At 45.2% G+C, this 17,325-nt stretch overlaps 1 protein-coding gene across 2 annotated transcripts in view; it reads left to right on the forward strand.

Moving 5' to 3' along the window:
• Positions 1-17,325, forward strand: part of CENPU (centromere protein U) — a 44,922-nt gene that overhangs the window by 1,445 nt on the left and 26,152 nt on the right. For both annotated transcript variants that reach the window (XM_069977743.1, XM_069977744.1), the window contains exons 2-6: positions 2,447-2,498; positions 3,709-3,853; positions 4,394-4,517; positions 6,067-6,142; positions 16,470-16,595. In XM_069977743.1, coding sequence (XP_069833844.1) covers positions 2,447-2,498; positions 3,709-3,853; positions 4,394-4,517; positions 6,067-6,142; positions 16,470-16,595 — 523 coding nt within the window. The remainder of the gene's footprint in view (positions 1-2,446; positions 2,499-3,708; positions 3,854-4,393; positions 4,518-6,066; positions 6,143-16,469; positions 16,596-17,325) is intronic.

Below are 17,325 nucleotides of genomic sequence, written 5' to 3' on the forward strand. Positions count from 1 at the left end.
GTGTGTTTGTAGCCTAAGGGTGCGTTCACACCTACAGGATCCGCTGCAGATTTGATGCTGTGTTCGGTTATTTAAATGAAATCTGCTGCGGATCTGCAGCAGATTTTCGGTAAGTGGGAACGTACCCTAGGTACGTTCACACTTACCGGATCCGCAGCCTATTTTCTGCTGCAGACCCGCAGCAGATTTCATTTAATTAACTGAACACAGCATCAAATCTGCTGCGGATCCTGTAGGTGTGAACACACCCTAAGGGTGCCTTCACACTTACCGTAACGCTGCGTTTTTACATGCGTGTTTTGATTTTCACGTAAAAATTAAAACACACATGTAAAAATCGCACCAAAAACGCAGTGATAAAAACACAGCGATACGGTACGTGTGAAGCTACCCTAAGGGTACAAACACACACACCGTATACGCAACAGATCTGCAGCAGATTTGATGGTGTGTTCAGTTATTTAGATCTAATCTGCTGCGTATCGCAGCAGTAAATACGCTGTGTATACGGTGTGTGTGTTTGTACCCTTAGGGTATAAACCCACACACCGCATATGCAGCGTATTTATTACTGTGATACTCAGCAAATACGCAGCAAATTAGATCTAAATAACTGAAAACAGCATCAAATCTTCACCATCACATCTGCTGCGTATTTGCTGCGTATACGGTGTGTGGGTTTATACTCTTAGGGCGGGTTCACACTACGGAATTCTCGCGGACAATGTCCGCGGAATTCCGTCAGCTGTCCGCCCGCACATCTGGGTGCCTTTCCGCCGGCCCCATAGACACCATTCTATGGGCCGGCGTATTCCGCGATCCGCTGAAAGAAGTAACATGACATTGTCCGCGAGAATTCCGTAGTGTGAACCTGCCCTTAGGGTGCCTTCGAACCTACCGGATCCACAGCGGGTCTCACTTCTGCGATTGAAGCGAATGCCGCTGTTAATATGTGCTTTAACCCCTCGCTGTCCGCAGCCCCGCCGCTGCATTAGCCCATCTCCGGCCGCATCCAGCAGCCCGCCGCCGAGTACCCGCCGCATAAGTACCTGCTCGGCTGCAGTGAGGCTCCCGGGAGCCTCACTGCAGCCGAGCCGGTACTTTGACAGGGCGGGCTGTGGACAAACTCGCAGCAGGGATGTACATCCCTGCTGCGAGTTTATCTGCCATTGACAGCATAGGGCCGGGATCCACATACGCCAAGTGTGTTTGTAGCCTTAGGGTGCCTTTACTCATACCGGATCCGCAGCAGATTTGATGGTGCAGATTTGATGCTGTGTTCAGTTATTTAGATCAAATCAGCTGCGGATACGGTGTGTGTGAAGCTACCCTTAGGGTAGCTTCACACACACACACACCATATCGCAGTGAATTTTCTGCTGCGGATACGCAGCAGATTTGATGTAAATAACTGAACACAGCATCAAATCTGCTGCAGATCTGCTGCGCATCGGTCGTGTGTGTTAGCACCCTTAAAGAGAACCAATCACCTGAAATTAACTGTCCCTATAATAAAAGATTCTCTGTCCCTAAGTCTATTCCTGAAGATACAGACTGCCTGTGCAGTCTGTATCTTATGCTTTTACCTAATCCTGTAAAGCGGAGCAGTAAGGACGGGGGCGGCCATCTTGATGACGTCACAGTGGTGCGTTCCAACGCTGGAACGCAAGGGACGTCATCAAGATGGCGCCCGGCTTTACTGCACCGCTACAGAGGAGTGGGTAAAGTATAAGATACAGACTGCACAGGCAGTCTGTATCTTCAGAAATAAACTTCATGAAGATACAGACTGCCTTTGCAGTCTGTATCTTATACTTTACCCACTCCTCTGTAGCGGTGCAGTAAAGCCGGGCGCCATCTTGATTACGTCCCTTGCGTTCCAGCGCTGGAACGCACCGCTGACGTCATCAAGATGGCCGCCCCCGCCTTACTGCTCCGTTCCGCTATACAGCTATAGGTAAGAGAATAAGATACAGACTGCACAGGCAGTCTGTATCTTCAGGAATAGACTAATAGGCCCAGTTAGGATATTTATACACAGCGATCTCGCGCTGTATAGCGCGGGATCACTGTGTACTTACAGAGCGGTGGCAAAGGCTCATGGGAGCCCTTCCTCCGCTCGGCATGCCGGGAGCTTCCTGTCGCGCGCCGGCTCTTTTCAAAAGAGCCGGCGCGAGACACGAAAAGAAAATAGGTATATTGCGAAAACGCGGCCCTAAAAGTAATTAATTTAAAATACAAATATTAATAAAATAACAATTTTAATCTAATTATCGAAAAAAAAATTTTTAATTTCCGCCCATGATTGGTTCTCTTTAAGAATAGGCTGCTGTGTGGCCTATAGAGACCCCATTCTCCTGCCTGGTCTTACATGTTATTAGTCCTACATATTCCCATATATATTTTCACCCTTTTCACTCATTGGGATTTTATTGGTATTTTGTAGAACAAGAAGCCCCAGAAGTCAAAATATTAGAAACAGAGGCGTCACCAGACAAGTAAGTTTCCCTGCCATTCTCTTGTATTCTTTCACTTGAAACACACAGGATTTATATTTTTGTGTCACATCGGAGAGTTCGGTCATATAGTATGCTGTACCTTCATGTGAACATAATCTCGTCGTCTGCAATTCCGTTCCTTACTGCTGACAATGGAAGCGCGGAAAGATACATGAAAGGTACCATGTGGCGTTTCTCAAGCTTCCTTGTAGTAAGATTTTCATTGTTGCCCATGGAACAACCAATCACAGCTCGGCGTTTACCAGAGCAATATGAGACATGAAAGCTGAGCTGTGATAGATTGCTGTAGGCAACAGAGAGAATCTTACTATAAGACCGCACAATAAATCTCTCATGTGCCTGCCTGCCCTTACAGCAGTCTTAACATTTGGAGTGAGAAATCCTATCCTCCAGTTAGTTTACCCTGTTACTTGCTGCTGTCAAATCATGACAGCAGCATTTAATGGGTTTTGATGGGCAAGTGTGACACCATCAGAAGTCCAGCCGTAAGGTTTGGACTAACATCGGTTTCCACGGCAATCCCAGGGTCTTTCTGAAGGCCCCCAGGCCTGCCATACATATATGCCTTTACACAGCCATCCTGTATAGATTGCCTGTCAGCATAATGCTGACATGTATATTACAGTAGTAGTGCAGTGTATTGTATTGTGTTGTGTATATGTATTGTGATCAGCACATCACTGATTAATGTACACTAGTGGGACAAAAGTGAAAAAAAACCCTGTAAAATATCATTAAAATAAAAAAAAATATATCGTATTTTCTGGCGTATAAGACGACTTTTTATCCTCAAAAAAATCTTCTTAGAAGTCGGGGGTTGTCTTATATGCCGGGTATGGTCGCCGCATATATAGGGGGAGCTCAAAAATGGCCGCATCCCCACTGTTAACTCACCTGGGGCCCGTTCCCGGCCTCTGCACGCCTCCTGGTCCGTTCCTGGCGCAGGCAGTGTGACATACACTGACTGTGCCGGGGATCCCTGAAGCTCTGCTGATCTGGGCCCTGAGGATGAAGCTATGTCTCCTGCCTGTATCCTCTTCGCCATTTCATGCTTTTTGCTGTGTCCGAAGTCTCTGTGGAGTCATGTGAGTTTCTGGAGTATTTTTTTCTGTGTATTCGTTGTTTCCTGATTGCAGTCAGGCCCATATTGATATGTCAGCTGTGAGTGTTCTTGTACTTTCTCTTGTAGGGAAATGGAGATAAGGTGAAGGAGCTAATGAACAGGAAAGTAAAGTCTCCCTTACTGAAAGAAATCTTGGCTCATGCTGACATCTCCAGCATCTTGAAGGAGCCAGGAGATGCACTGCAAGAAGATGTTGGGGAAGACTCATTTAGTGAGTGACCATGATTTAGATTAAAGGGCACTGAGAGCTCCATCCATTGTGGGGCTATTGCATCCCCGCGTTTGGGATTGGTGGAAGTCCTGGCGATCCAACATTCAGCAATCAGCTTGTGTTTTTTTATTTTTTTTCCTCTTGTATCAACTGCTTTTTATTGAAGTTCTTTTTTCAAAAAGCTTTTAACTTACAAAAAGAGAGGGCGTACCCTGCCATCCAACCCTGCTTGAGCCTATCTCACAGCTCGATAATCATGTACCCAGTGCTTTTAAACAGTTGCCTGGCACACATCCCCTTCTACACAGGGAGACATATGGGCGTCAGCCAGTGATTTTGAAACATGTCCGAATTAGGTGAACAGACAAGCTGATCGCTGGCCCTATTACACATGGTGATATCTTCCTGTTTTGGCTGATAAGGGTGTAATAGAGTATCTCATCCCTGTATAGTATCTCATGTTTCCTTAAAAAGATAATGATTGATTAAATATGCACAAATTATTAGATGGTGATCTATATTTTGTTGTTGTTTTTGTAGATCCTCCCTTGCACAGTACAGCAGTCTATACTGATGATGATGAGCTCCTGCAGACTAATGAAAATCCTTGTATTGGTCCAGCAAAGCTTGTTACTCCTAGTTTACCTGTAATCCAGGAGAAAAGGTAGAATTGGTAGAATTGACTGAAATGGCATCATAGAATGTTAGTTGACTCAATGATAAATACACATAATGCTGTACATGATGGCTGTTGTTGCAGCTAACCAATTTGATCATAGTTTCACTGTGCATGATCAACCAGACACCTTTGTTTTAACCTGTTTTTTTAATTTGCTGCTTTTATAACACTAGAACTGCTGAAATGTGTAAAGAGCAACCTACAGCCTATACATAGGGCCAACAAAAACAAATAATTACTAACATGATATAAGACTTGAGTCCCCTCTCAATGAATTATCACAATGCTAAAAAAGAACCTGGCCTTGAAAGAGATCTGTCAAAAAAAACAAAAACGTGCAGGCAGTGGGTGGAGGGAACATAATAAAGAATGTGTACTTACCAGTCCCCATGCCCCCACAGTGCCAAGTCAACAGGCTTCAAACCCCTGCCTGATATAATTTTCTCCCAGCTTCCTGGTAGGTCACAACTAGGGCTGTGGAGTTGGATCTAGTTTTGGCTGGAGTTGGAGTTTTATACATGTTCCTCATCAATATATTCTATGTTCTATCACCACCAGGACATGGCTGGAGACTAGCTGCATCCACCGCACACACATCAAGGAAAATCTGCTTTATATCTTATCTTTGCTTTATTCTTTCAGAAGTCACCCCAGGATCATGTAGGACATTAGGAAGAAGCTGCTGAGCCAGATCTACTTTACACTAGTTTGATAAATAACCATCCTGATGTCTGGCCATTGAGGAAGGAGCTGTAGTCTGAGTCAGCTTACCGACTCCACAGCCCTTACCCAGGGAAAAGTATCGGCCCAGCCAATCAGTGACTGCAGCGGTGTCTCACCCTAGTCACTGACTGGCTGATTGGGGCATCTATCATCAGGGTCGTAGGGGTGCAGGAGCAGGGATATGCGGCGCTGTGAGTGCTCAGGGAACGGGAAGTATATATTCTTTATTATCTCACCCTCATCCCCTGCCCACACTGTACTTTTTCTTTTTTCACCGGAGTTCTCTTTATATTTGTTACTTTTACAGTAGCTTTTGACGTCACTCCTCAGACCCATTGCAGTCCTGAAATACAGTGCAGGGAATGTGTGGCAGTGCGCCCCATTCCCCGGCTGCAGAACATCCAACTCTTTTACTCCATACATTGTAATGAAGGGAACCAGTTTAATTTGATTGACAGAAGTGCACTGCTCTGCACTCCTTCCACCTGTTTTTTGGTATTGCAGTAGGTCTCGGGAGTAAGATTGGTAAAATTAACTGCAGATAACATTAATGCCTTAAGTCCCCAGTAAACCTTTACAGGTTCAACTGCCTGTATAAAGGCCCTCATAGGCTTTATTCTAAATTGATTCAAAGTCATTACCCCTTTGTTCTCAGAGAGATAAGCCTGCGCCGGAGTAGTTTGGCAGTGGATTACCTACAGAGAACGTTTGTGAATGTTTGGATGTGACAAACGTTACACAGGGAGGGCCATAACATTGTTTGTGTTGATCTGTATGTAATCAATACTATTTATTCTCTATTGTCTAACAGCAAGAAGTCAAAGATCCAGCCTGCAGCCAATACAGATCACGGTGCCCCCCGGTCTGACATTGCCAAACCAATGAGGGTGTGTGACTTTTTTTTTCCCCCCTTTTATTATATTTTTTATATTTTTGTGTTAATTAATGTTTTTAAAGAAGCTTTTAACTTTATTTATATGTATCCTGATACCTAATAATGTAAGATTTCACAAGACTAAAAGTGAAAGAGTAAATCTGTTTTGTTTGTTTTGCTCAGTAGAAAAAAAAATTACACTTGGGGAGATTTATCAGGTTTGGCATTTCATAGGCCAGTCTCAAACTGAAGTGCATTGGAATAAAATGCTGCAAATTTAAATAGAGCTGATAATATATTAATACGTTTAGAATGTTTTATATTGTCCTGCAGAATTAAAGGGAACCAGTCAGCCCAATTGGGCTCATTTGGTTCTCTGCTGCACTGTATAAGGGTGCCTTCACGCGTACCGGATCCGCAGCGGATTACTCGCTGCAAGTTTTCATTCCACTGCAAATATGTAACCCGGTCCCTTTAACCCCCGCACCCCTGGCCTCGAGCATACATCACCTGCTCCTGCTTGCTTAGGGGCCTCCCGGTTTCTCCCGGCGGTCGGCCAATCAGTGCGCTTCCCCGCCGCAGCGCACTGATTGGCTGACCGCCAGGAGATACCGGGAGGCTCAGAAGCAAGCAGGACCCTGGAGCAGGTGATGTATGCTCCAGGGCTGCCCCCTGGCCCGGAGCATACATTTACCTTCTAGGTGCCGCGACTGTATGAGGCTCCCAGCTTCCGTCGCTATTCATCAGCCAATCAGTGCTGCCGTGCACTGATTGGCTGATGGAGAGCGAGGGCAGCCGGGAGCCTGACACAGCCGCGGCGCTGAGCAGTTAATGTATGCTGCGGGGGGGGTTAAAGGGGCTGGGTCACATACAGGCAGCGGAATGAAAATCAGTTAAAATTCACACTACCAGGATCCGCAGCTGATTTCGCTGCAAACTCGCAGCGTGAAATCCACTGCGGATCCGGTATGTGTGATGCTACCCTAAAGCTCCTGTGCAGCTCGCGGCACGTTAGGGCTTCAGCAGCAGCTTTATACTGTAGAAAATGAAAAGTTTAATACCCCAGTGCGCAGCAGGTAGTCATCGGGGCGCCTCCCCGCCCGTGTTCAGTCTCTGCTGTCTCCCTGTCAGCACGCTCAGGATGAGTGACAGGCAGAGTGTTACTGATACTGGCCCGTTACTGACACCTCTCCCTGTCGATCAACCCCGCCAAGCACACTGACAAAGAGAGAACGGTGACTAGACATGGGCGGGTAGCTGCCCCAATGACTATCTGCTGCCTGTCAGGGGATTAAACATAATTTTCTTCGGTATAAAGTTTCAGTTGTGGCCGGTGCGCCGCAAGTTGCACAGGAGTGTTGTACAGTGTGGCAGGGAATTGAATCTGCCCAATTGGGCTGATTGGTTCCCTATTAAAGTTTTAAAGTGAACCAATCACCTGAAAATCATGCTCGCAAATGTGCTATATAGCCTGTAGCACTGTTCCCAACCATATAGTATTTGCTATGACCGTTACTGCTATTTCCCCCCGAAAACTATCTATGTAGGCATGGGGGTGGTCCTTATTGAGTAACTAGTCAGGGCTGGCAGGAAACATCCTGTCTTGTTTCGCCTTTCTGGATGTTTTGGCTCTCTGCGACACTGCCAGCTTCTATGCTAAGAATTACACCGGATGTTTACCACCAGCCAGGACTATTTACCCACTGAGGACCGCCGCAGTGTCTACATAAGTGTCATTTATAAAGTGTTTTTTCGGAGGTCACAGTAACGCTCATAGCGATTACTTATATGGTTCAGAACATTACTACAGGGTATATAGAACTGTATGTAGAGCTGCCGACATGATTTTCTGTTGATTGGTTCCCTTTTAACCCCTTAACGACATCGGGCGTAAACTTACGCCCTCGCGCCCTGGTACTTGGCGCATCAGGGCGTAAATTTACGCCCGATGTTTCCCCGATCGCTGCGTGTTCGCACACAGCGACCGGGGAAGATGGCCTGCTATAAATCATAGCAGGCCATCTTAGCTTCTCGGCACGGGGGGTGGTTAACACCCCCCGTGCTTACGATCGCCGCTATAGGCTGATCAATTCAGATCAGCCAATAGCGGCGATCGGAACCTTGACCCGATGACCCGGAAAAAAATGGCGGTCGGTGCTGTCCGAGGACGGCACCGACCGCCATTACTGTAAAAAGTAATGGTGATCGAGTGCCACCGGCCCGATCGCCGTGAACGGCCGTTCACGGCGATCGGGCCGGTGGCACGGCGATCAGAGTCCCACAAAATAGTAAATACCTGCCCTGGACCCCTCAGCTAAGTAGCCGAGGGGTCCAGAGCAGGTATTTGTACATTACTCACCTGTCCCGGGCTCCTGATCGGCGTCTTCCGGGTTCGCGGCGTCCTCGTCTTCGTTCGGGTCTTCGGCTTCTTCCGTGACGTCACGTTCGGCTTCTCTCGGCTATTTTCGGCTCCAGCGTCGGCTTTTTCCGTATTTTGCGCTCTGCTGCCCTGTAGCTGCTGATAAGTGTAATACACATATCAGCAGCTACAGGGATGTTCAGAATGTAGAAAATGTTTTTTTTTTTCAAATTTTTTTTTTTTCTATTTTCCGCACCCTATCGCCGCTGAGTGTTGATCAGCATCGCACGAAAGTGCGCTGCTAATCAGCAACTCCTCCTTTTTGGCGTAGGGTGTTTTTTTTTTCTATATTCTACTGCCACAGTCTGCTAATAAGTGCCGCACATAAGTGCGGCATTTATCAGCAACTCCTTTGTTGGCGTAGGTTTTTTTTTTATACTTACTGTAAAAAAACACGTAAAAAACACTACATTACACCACATTACACCACACTACATTGAATAAAGTTTGACACTACACCACTACATACCCAATATACCAATCCCCGTATAAAGATGGCCCCCAGAGTGTTTTCGGTGTCGGACGCATACGTTATTGCCTCTGACACCGAAACAGCCAGTGAGGATGAATGGGGGGGATCCTTCTTTCCTCCATTCATCCTCATCATCCTCATCATCCAGTGACGTGTCTGGGGGTAGCATAGCGTACGCTGCCCCCCAGACACGTCTTTTCCGCCAGTACCGTCCCAATAAGAGATTACGGTATGGAGTGAAATTCTACACACTCTGTGAGCGTACCTCTGGGTACTCTTACAGATTTAGGGTACGTGCACACTGCGGAATGGCGAAGGATAACCCTTTGTGCATTCCGCAGCTGGCACCCGCCGGCGGACTGATGCGGGCGCATGTCTCTACCCGTGTCATAGACTCCATTCTATGCACGGGCGGAATCCGTCGTCCATCCAAAGAATGAACACGTTGGACGGAGAGCGGAATCCGCCCGTGCATAGAATGGAGTCTATGACACGTGTAGAGATGTGCGCCTGCATCAGTCCGCCGGTGGGTGCCAGCTGTGGAATGCACAAAGGGTTATCTGTCGCGATTCCGCAGTGTGCACGTACCCTTAGAGTGTATGTAGGAAGGGACACCCGAATGCAGCCCCCAGATGCCCCCTCACCCCATCCTCGGAGTTAGTGGGAAGATCGTCCGGGAACTGATCTTCCCACTGCTGGATAAAGGTCACCACCTGTACGGGGATAACTTTTATACCAGCACCCCCTCCTCTGGTCTCTCGCTGCCCGAGCTACTGTAGCTTGCGGCACGATCCAAAAATATCAGAAGCAGTAATAGAGCCCTAATATTTAGCAGCCATGGAGCGGACCCAGCGCTTCTGGATATGAAGGACCCCGTATCGCACCAGGACAACATTTTCCAGGTGACAACCCCCACACTGGAAAACAGGAGACCCCAGAAGAAGTGCAGAGTGTGGCTTAACAGGGGGATCAGGAAGGACACCATTTTCCAGTGTGACGCCTGTCCTGATCACCCTGGCCTCTGCATACTGGATCGCTCCAAGGCGCACCACACGTCACTGGGGTTCTACATTATCTAAATTCTGTCCCTTATTCCTATTTCAGGGGTCACGTTGGTCCAGGGATTATTCTGATCGCCATTATGGAGTCAGGAAGGAATTTTTCCCCTGTGATGAGGCTACTGTCGTCTGCCTTACGAGGGTTTTTTGCCTTCCTCTGGATCAACACAGGTTGAATTTGATGGACACCTGTCATTTTCAACCTTATAAACTAATAATTGGCCTAATACCCCCAAATAAATTAGAATTGTCCCTTTTCCCCAGCTAAGTAGGTATGGCCGCCATTCCCATTAGAGGATGCCATGATGCAATTACAAAGCCTCTGTGCGGCCAGGACAGTAGAAACCCCCCACAAGTGACCCCATTCTGGAAACTACACCCCATAAGGAATCTAACAAGTGGGGCAGCGGGGATATGGCCCCCTGGTGACGGCCACATTTGGGACGTGAAAATGAAAAAAATTGTATTTTTTATTTTCTCGGCACATGTTCTACGTAAGTGCCCGTCACCAGTGGGGTCCATATGCTCACTGCACCCCTTGTTAGATTCCTTATGGGGTGTAGTTTCCAGAATGGGGTCACTTGTCGGGGGTATCTACTGTCCTGGCAGCACAGGAGCTTTGTAATTGCGACATGGCCTCCATCCTCCATTCCAGCCTCTAAATGGCGCTCTGTCCCTTTGGTGACTTGCCCTGTGCCCATATGGCACATTATGCCCACATGTGGGGTATTTTCGTACTCAGGGGACACTACCCTACACGTTTTGTGTTCACTTTCTTTTTTAACCCCTTGTGGAAATGGGAAAAAATCAAGGCTAGACCAACATTTAGTGTAATTTTTTTAAAATTTTTACTCTAAATCATTAATCTTGTCATGATTTTTTCATTTTCACAAGGGGTTAAAAGATAAAAAAAAAACATTTAATGTGTAGAGCAATTTCCCCTGAGTACGGAAATACCCCACATGTGGACATAAAGCGCCATGCGGGTGCAGGGTAAGCCTCCGAAGGGAAGGAGCGCCATTTGGTTTTTGAAGGCTGGATTTGGATGGAATGGATTTCGAGGGGCCATGTTGCATTCAAAAGGCCCCTGTGTTGCCAAGACAGTTGAAACCCCCCACAAGTGACCCCATTATGGAAACTGCACCCCTCAAGGAATGTAACAAGGGGTGTAGTGAGCATATGGACCCCACTGGTGACGGGCACAAATGTGGAACAATGTGGCGTGAAAATGAAATATTACATTTTTTACACTATAATGTTGGTTTAGCCTTGAATTTATCATTTTCACAAGGGGTTAAAAGAGGAAAAAAAAACAAAATGTGTAGAGCAATTTCCCCCGAGTCCGTAATTACCCCACATGTGGACATAAAGCGCCATGTGGGCGCAGGGCAAGCCTCCGAAGGGAAGGAGCGCCATTTGGATTTTGGAGGTTGGATTTGGCTAGAATGGATGATGAACGCCATGTCGCATTTACAGAGCCCTCGTGCTGCCAAAACACTGGAAACCCCCCACAAGTGACCCCATTCTGGAAACTGCACCCCTCAAGGAATCTAACAAGGGGTGCAGTGAGGATATGGACCCCTTGATGACGGGCACATTTGTGCCATGAAAGTGAAAAAATGAAATTTTTCCCTTTCACGTCACATTGTTCCACATTTGTGCTCGTCACCAGTGGGGTCCATATGCTCACTGCACCCCTTGTTAGATTCATTGAGGGGTGTAGTTTCCAGAATGGAGTCACTTGTGGGGGGTTTCCAGTGTCTTGGCAGCACGAGGGCTCTGTAAATGCGACATGGCCCTTGAAATCCTTTTCAGTGAAATTCAGCTTCCAAAAGCCAATTGGCGCTCCTTCCCTTTGGAGGCTCGTCCTGCGCCCCCTTGGCACTCTATCGCCACATGTGGGGTATTTCCGTACTCGGGAGAAACTGCGCTACACATTTTTTGTCTTTTTTTGCCTCTTATCCCTTTAAGAAAATGAAAAATTGAAGGCTAGAACAACGTTTTAGTGTAAAAAATAAATTTTTCTTTTTTCACGCCATATTGTTTGGAAAATCTGTGAAGCACCTGTGGGGTCCAGATGCTCACCGCACCCCTTGTTACATTCCTTGAGGGGTGTAGTTTTCTAAATGGTGTCCCTTTAGGGGTGTTTTTTAGGTTTTGGCACCCCAGAGCCTCTGCCAACCTGAAGTGGTACAGTCAAAAATGACCAAATATAACGGAGGCGTTCAAATTCACTAGGCGCTCCTTTATATCTGAGGCTTGTGGTTGCGTCAAATAGCGCAATAGGGCCACATATGGGGTATTTCTATAAACTGCAGAAACGGGGCAATCAATATTGGGGTACATTTCTCTGGTAATAGGTTTATAATTATGAAAAATATTGGATTACAATAAAATCTCTGCACAGAAAATTAAAATTTTCAAATTCCTTACACACTTAGCTTTTATTTCTGTGACTCCCCTAAAGGGTTAAAACACTTTCTGGATGTGCTTTTGCAGAGTTTGGGGGGTGCAGTTTCTGAAATGGGGTGCTTTGTGGGGCTTTCTAACATACAGGCCCCTCAAATACACTTTAAACCTGAACAGGTCCCTAAAAATATCTGATTTTGAAATTTTACTGAAAATTTGGAAATTTGCTGCTAATGTTTTAAGCTTCCTATCGTCTAAAAAAAATGAAAGATAGTTTAATAAATGCCGCCAACATAAAGTAGACATGTTGCTAATGCTATTTAATATATAATTTATGTGGTATAACCACTTTCTGTATACGTAAAAAAGTTTCAAAGTTGGAAAAATGCATTTTTTCACATTATTTGGTTTTTTTTCATAAAGATTTGTTATGAGTATCGACTCCAATTTACCAGAAATGTAAAGTACAATATGTCACGAGAAAACAATCTCAGAATCAGCCGGATAGGTAAAAGCATCCCGAAGTTATTAATGAATAAAGTGACACTGGTCATATTCATAAAATTTGTCTCTGTCATTAAGGCCATTTCAGGCTCTGTCCTTAAGGGGTTAAAGGGGTTATCCAGCGCTACAAAAACATGGCCACGTTTCCCCCTACTGTTGTCTCCAGTTCAGGTGCGGTTTGCAATTAAGCGCCATTTACTTCAATGAAACAAATGAGTTTCAAAACCCCACCCAAATTGGAGACAACAGTAGAGGGAAAGTGGCCATGTTTTTGTAGTGCTGGATAACCCCTTTAAATCCCAGCAGGGGTTCAGTGTGTATCGGAGAAGATCCACAATGTTTCTGCTGGCATTTTCCTTGCCCCTGAAGGTGATATATTAACATGGTGAAATATATTTGGGGGGGGGGGTCTTTGATATAAAACCCTTTTAAATCACAGGAGAGAGTTTAGTGAGTCCATTGTGTGTTCCTAACACAATACAAATAAAATTAAAGGGGGGCATCAGTGCTTTCACCAGGAACAATTTGTGTAAAAATTGTAGAATGCACAGGAAAGGTTACAAGTTTTTGCACAAGTAAGCAATTTCTTAAAGGGGAAGCCCGGGCAAAATAATTTTAAGATACGTTATTGCGCAACAAAAGTTATGAAAATTACTAATAGACACTTATTTTTGGAAAGCACCTATAGTGCATTTTCCCTGCACTTACTACAGCATGGCCTGTTCAGGTCTCTGTAAAGTTGGTGATGTCACGTCACATAAACTACAGACTCCTGCTACTCCAGTCTGTCCCACTGCTGAGCAGGTGTCGGCAGTTTGTGATGTGACATCACCAACTTTACAGAGACCTGAACACACTATGCACTATAGATGCATCTCCCTTAAGTGTTTGTTAGTAATTTTCATGACTTTTGTTGGACAATAACGTATCTTAAAATTATTTTTCCTGCACTTCCCCTCTAAACATAAGCGACAAGAACCATGAACTCCCAAAAGTTTTAAAATATTATTTGGTGAATAGTAAAACAGTATAGATGTACCAAATGGTAATTTGTAAATTTAAAGGAGTACTCCGCCAATTTACTTTTTTTGCTTAATTAACACACATTACATAACTATTTAATGTGCGTCAATAAGCTATCTAGCCCTGATTGGCTGAGCAAGCCATGTGATGCACTCCAGCCAATGAAAAGGCTGCTGGTAGGGATGGTCCGAACCTGACGAGGTTCGGGTTCGTACAAACCTGGACTCTTGGCAATGATTCCCGCTGTCTTAAACCTCCGTGCAGAGGGTGGATACAGCGGGAGGACAGCCTCAAAAACTGGAATACAGCCACAGCCATAGGCTGTATTCCAGTTTTCCAGGCGGTCTTCCCGCTTTATCCACCCTCTCCACGGAGGTTTAAGACAGCGGGAATCATTGCCGAGAGTCCGGGTTTGTACGAACCCGAACCTCGGCAGGTTCGGACCATCCCTAGCTGCTGGTATGCATGCGCATCAGCAGCCTTTACACTCCCATTCACTGCTCCGCAACCCGGAAGGGAGGGAGATCTGAGGACTGAGGCCAGATATGGTGGGACGTGGCCGGCGTGAGAGATTCAATTGGTGATCGGCACCGAAGGAATGGTAAGTATAAGCTGTGCGTGTCTGTATTTTTTTTTTTTTTTAATCAGTCCACCAGAGTACTCCTTTAAGTAATAGAAAGATGACCCTCAATTCACATAGATCCTTTTGGTGGCATTTTGTACCTTCCTACGAACCGAAAATTAAATCTGCACCTGCTATGAGCAGGTGTAGATCTGTGCTATTATGAAAGTGGCATGTAGCGCTATTTGCAGCTTTTCTACAGCATAAAATTAGTGGAAATTGTGTTATTTGGTTTTCAGTCTGCAGGCTATTAACTAATTGTTTAAAGCAACTCTTTCAGTTCTTTCAGATAGTGTCTTTGTCCACGCTTGTTCTTTCCTGAGGGAGAAAATAAGACTTTAGTTGAGGTGCAGCTGTGCCCTAGAGTGCTCGTGCCCAAGGCCAGCGCTGCCTTTTTGGTAGTGTTCAGCCTCTCCCTGCCTCTCGTACCGCCCTCTGTCCACCGCACAGTACTGTGTAATTGCGCCTGTGCCACCTCCTTACCAACCCCCCCCCCCCCTCCGGCGCCGATGCAATGACGTAGCGCCGACACGGATCCAGGAATCAGCTGCGCAGTGACGCGACCGACTTTCTCCCACTATCCTGGTGCGTCATTGCGCCTGAGCGGGATCGTTCGTGTGTGACTGGGCGGGGACATCGCTACATCATTGCGCCAGGGTGGGGTCAGGAGGTGGCGCAGGCGCAATTACCCAGAGAACTGTGCGGCGGACAGGGTGGTACGGTCTAGGTCTAGGCTTTGACTAAGCCATTAAATACATTTACACCTTTCCCCTTGAACCACTTTAGTATTGCCTTAGCAGTACTCAATCATTCTGTTGGAAGGTGAACCTCCATTCCAGTCTCAAATCACTGACAGACCCAAACAGGTTTTGCTCAAGAGTATCCCAGTATTTAGCACCATCCATGTTCCCCTTGTCTCCAACCAGTTTTCTCTTCCCTGCTGCTGTAAAATATCCCCACAGCATGATGCTGCCACCACCGTGTTTTACTTTTGGGATGGTGCTCTCGGAGTAATGAGATATGTTAGTTTTGCACCAGCCATAGTGTTTTCCTTTGTGGCCGAAAAGTTAAATTTTGGTCTCACCTGAGCATAGCACCTTCCTCCATACATTTGGGGTGTCCCCCACATGCTTTTTGGCAATCTCATATGAGCCTCTTTATTTTTGGCCATAAATAAACAATTTTTTCTGGCCACTTTTCCAAAACACTATGAAGTGTACGGCTTAGGGGTCGTTCACACATCCATAGAATTCCGTCCGTACAAGGACACCAAAGGTGTTCTGCAGACTGGACCTAGATGCTCCTAGCATCATGATTATTTATGATGATGGGAACTCTTAAACAGTTTAAAAGTTTGCACTTGTGTAATGACAGAGCCGTGCGGCTGTACTAACTCAAAATCCACCTATAACGGATTAACCAGTGATTAGCCATTTATGAGGTCATTTAATATAAAATATCTAGTTTCTTGAGCTGTGGATAGTATAAACCACTGGTAGGCTCCCTTATCACAGTAATAAAGGGTTCATTCTAAATGACTGTGACCATAATAATTATTAGTTTTGAAAGGCACGGGTCTCTGAGAGACATCATTGACAAATCTCCCCCCTGATCTGTCAGCCTCCCAGCAGATCACCCTGATAACTAGGAACCCCCTTGTTACCCAAAGTTACCACTGTTTGTACTGTGTAAGTCAGCGTTCCATGCTTCCAACTGTTTAGGCAGCATGAAACTAGTAGCTCTCACATGGAGAAATGCACTTACACATAGATATGTTACAATAAGATGTATGTACAACTTAAAATAAACATATTAAATCTTATATATTTTCAGACTTCACAAAAGAAAGCACTAGTTCCAGATCTATTGTCCTCAAAGAAGCATGGCACTTCCAGAAATCTGGCACAAGAAGCACCACCCTCATCACAAGTTCCAAAAATTACTCCAAATAAAAGCAAGGTGGGTAACTTTTCTCAACTGCTGTATAACTTCTCTGTTGTTTTGTATGTAGTAAACAATTGTGATGCCTCATCTCATAGTATCATTCAAAGATATGCCTAACTGAGACTCACAAACTTCTTGTCTTCATGGATAATTGCCATTATTTCTGACCACTACAATAAAACTGATGAATGAAGATGCACCAACCTTTATATTTTTACATTTTTTTTTTTTTTTACTGACACTAAACAATATGCTAAAATAATACATTAACCCCTTAAGGACAGAGCCATTTTCGATTTTTGCGTTTTCGTTTTTACCTCCTTGTGCTTAAAAGGCCATAGCACTTAACATTTTTCCACCTAGAAACCCAAATGAGCCCTTATTTTTTTGCGCCACTAATTGTACTTTGCAATGACAGGCTGAATTTTTTCATAAAGTACACTGCAAAACCAGAAAAAAAAATGTGTTGTGAAATTGAAAAAAAAAAAACGCATTTTGTTTATTTGGGGGGTATTTGTTTTTACACCATTCGCCCTGGGGTAAAACTGACTTGTTATGCATGTTCCTCAAGTCGTTAAGATTAAAACGATATGTAACATGTATAACTTTTCTTTATCTGATGGCATGTAAAAAATTCAAACCATTGTTAACAAATATATGTTCCTTAAAATCGCTCTATTCCCAGGCTTATAACGCTTTTATCCTTTGGTCTATGGGGCTGTGTGAGGTGTCATTTTTTTGCATG

The sequence above is a fragment of the Dendropsophus ebraccatus genome, chromosome 7 (genome assembly GCF_027789765.1).
Source record: "Dendropsophus ebraccatus isolate aDenEbr1 chromosome 7, aDenEbr1.pat, whole genome shotgun sequence".
In the NCBI taxonomy this organism is placed as follows: Eukaryota; Metazoa; Chordata; class Amphibia; order Anura; family Hylidae; genus Dendropsophus; species Dendropsophus ebraccatus.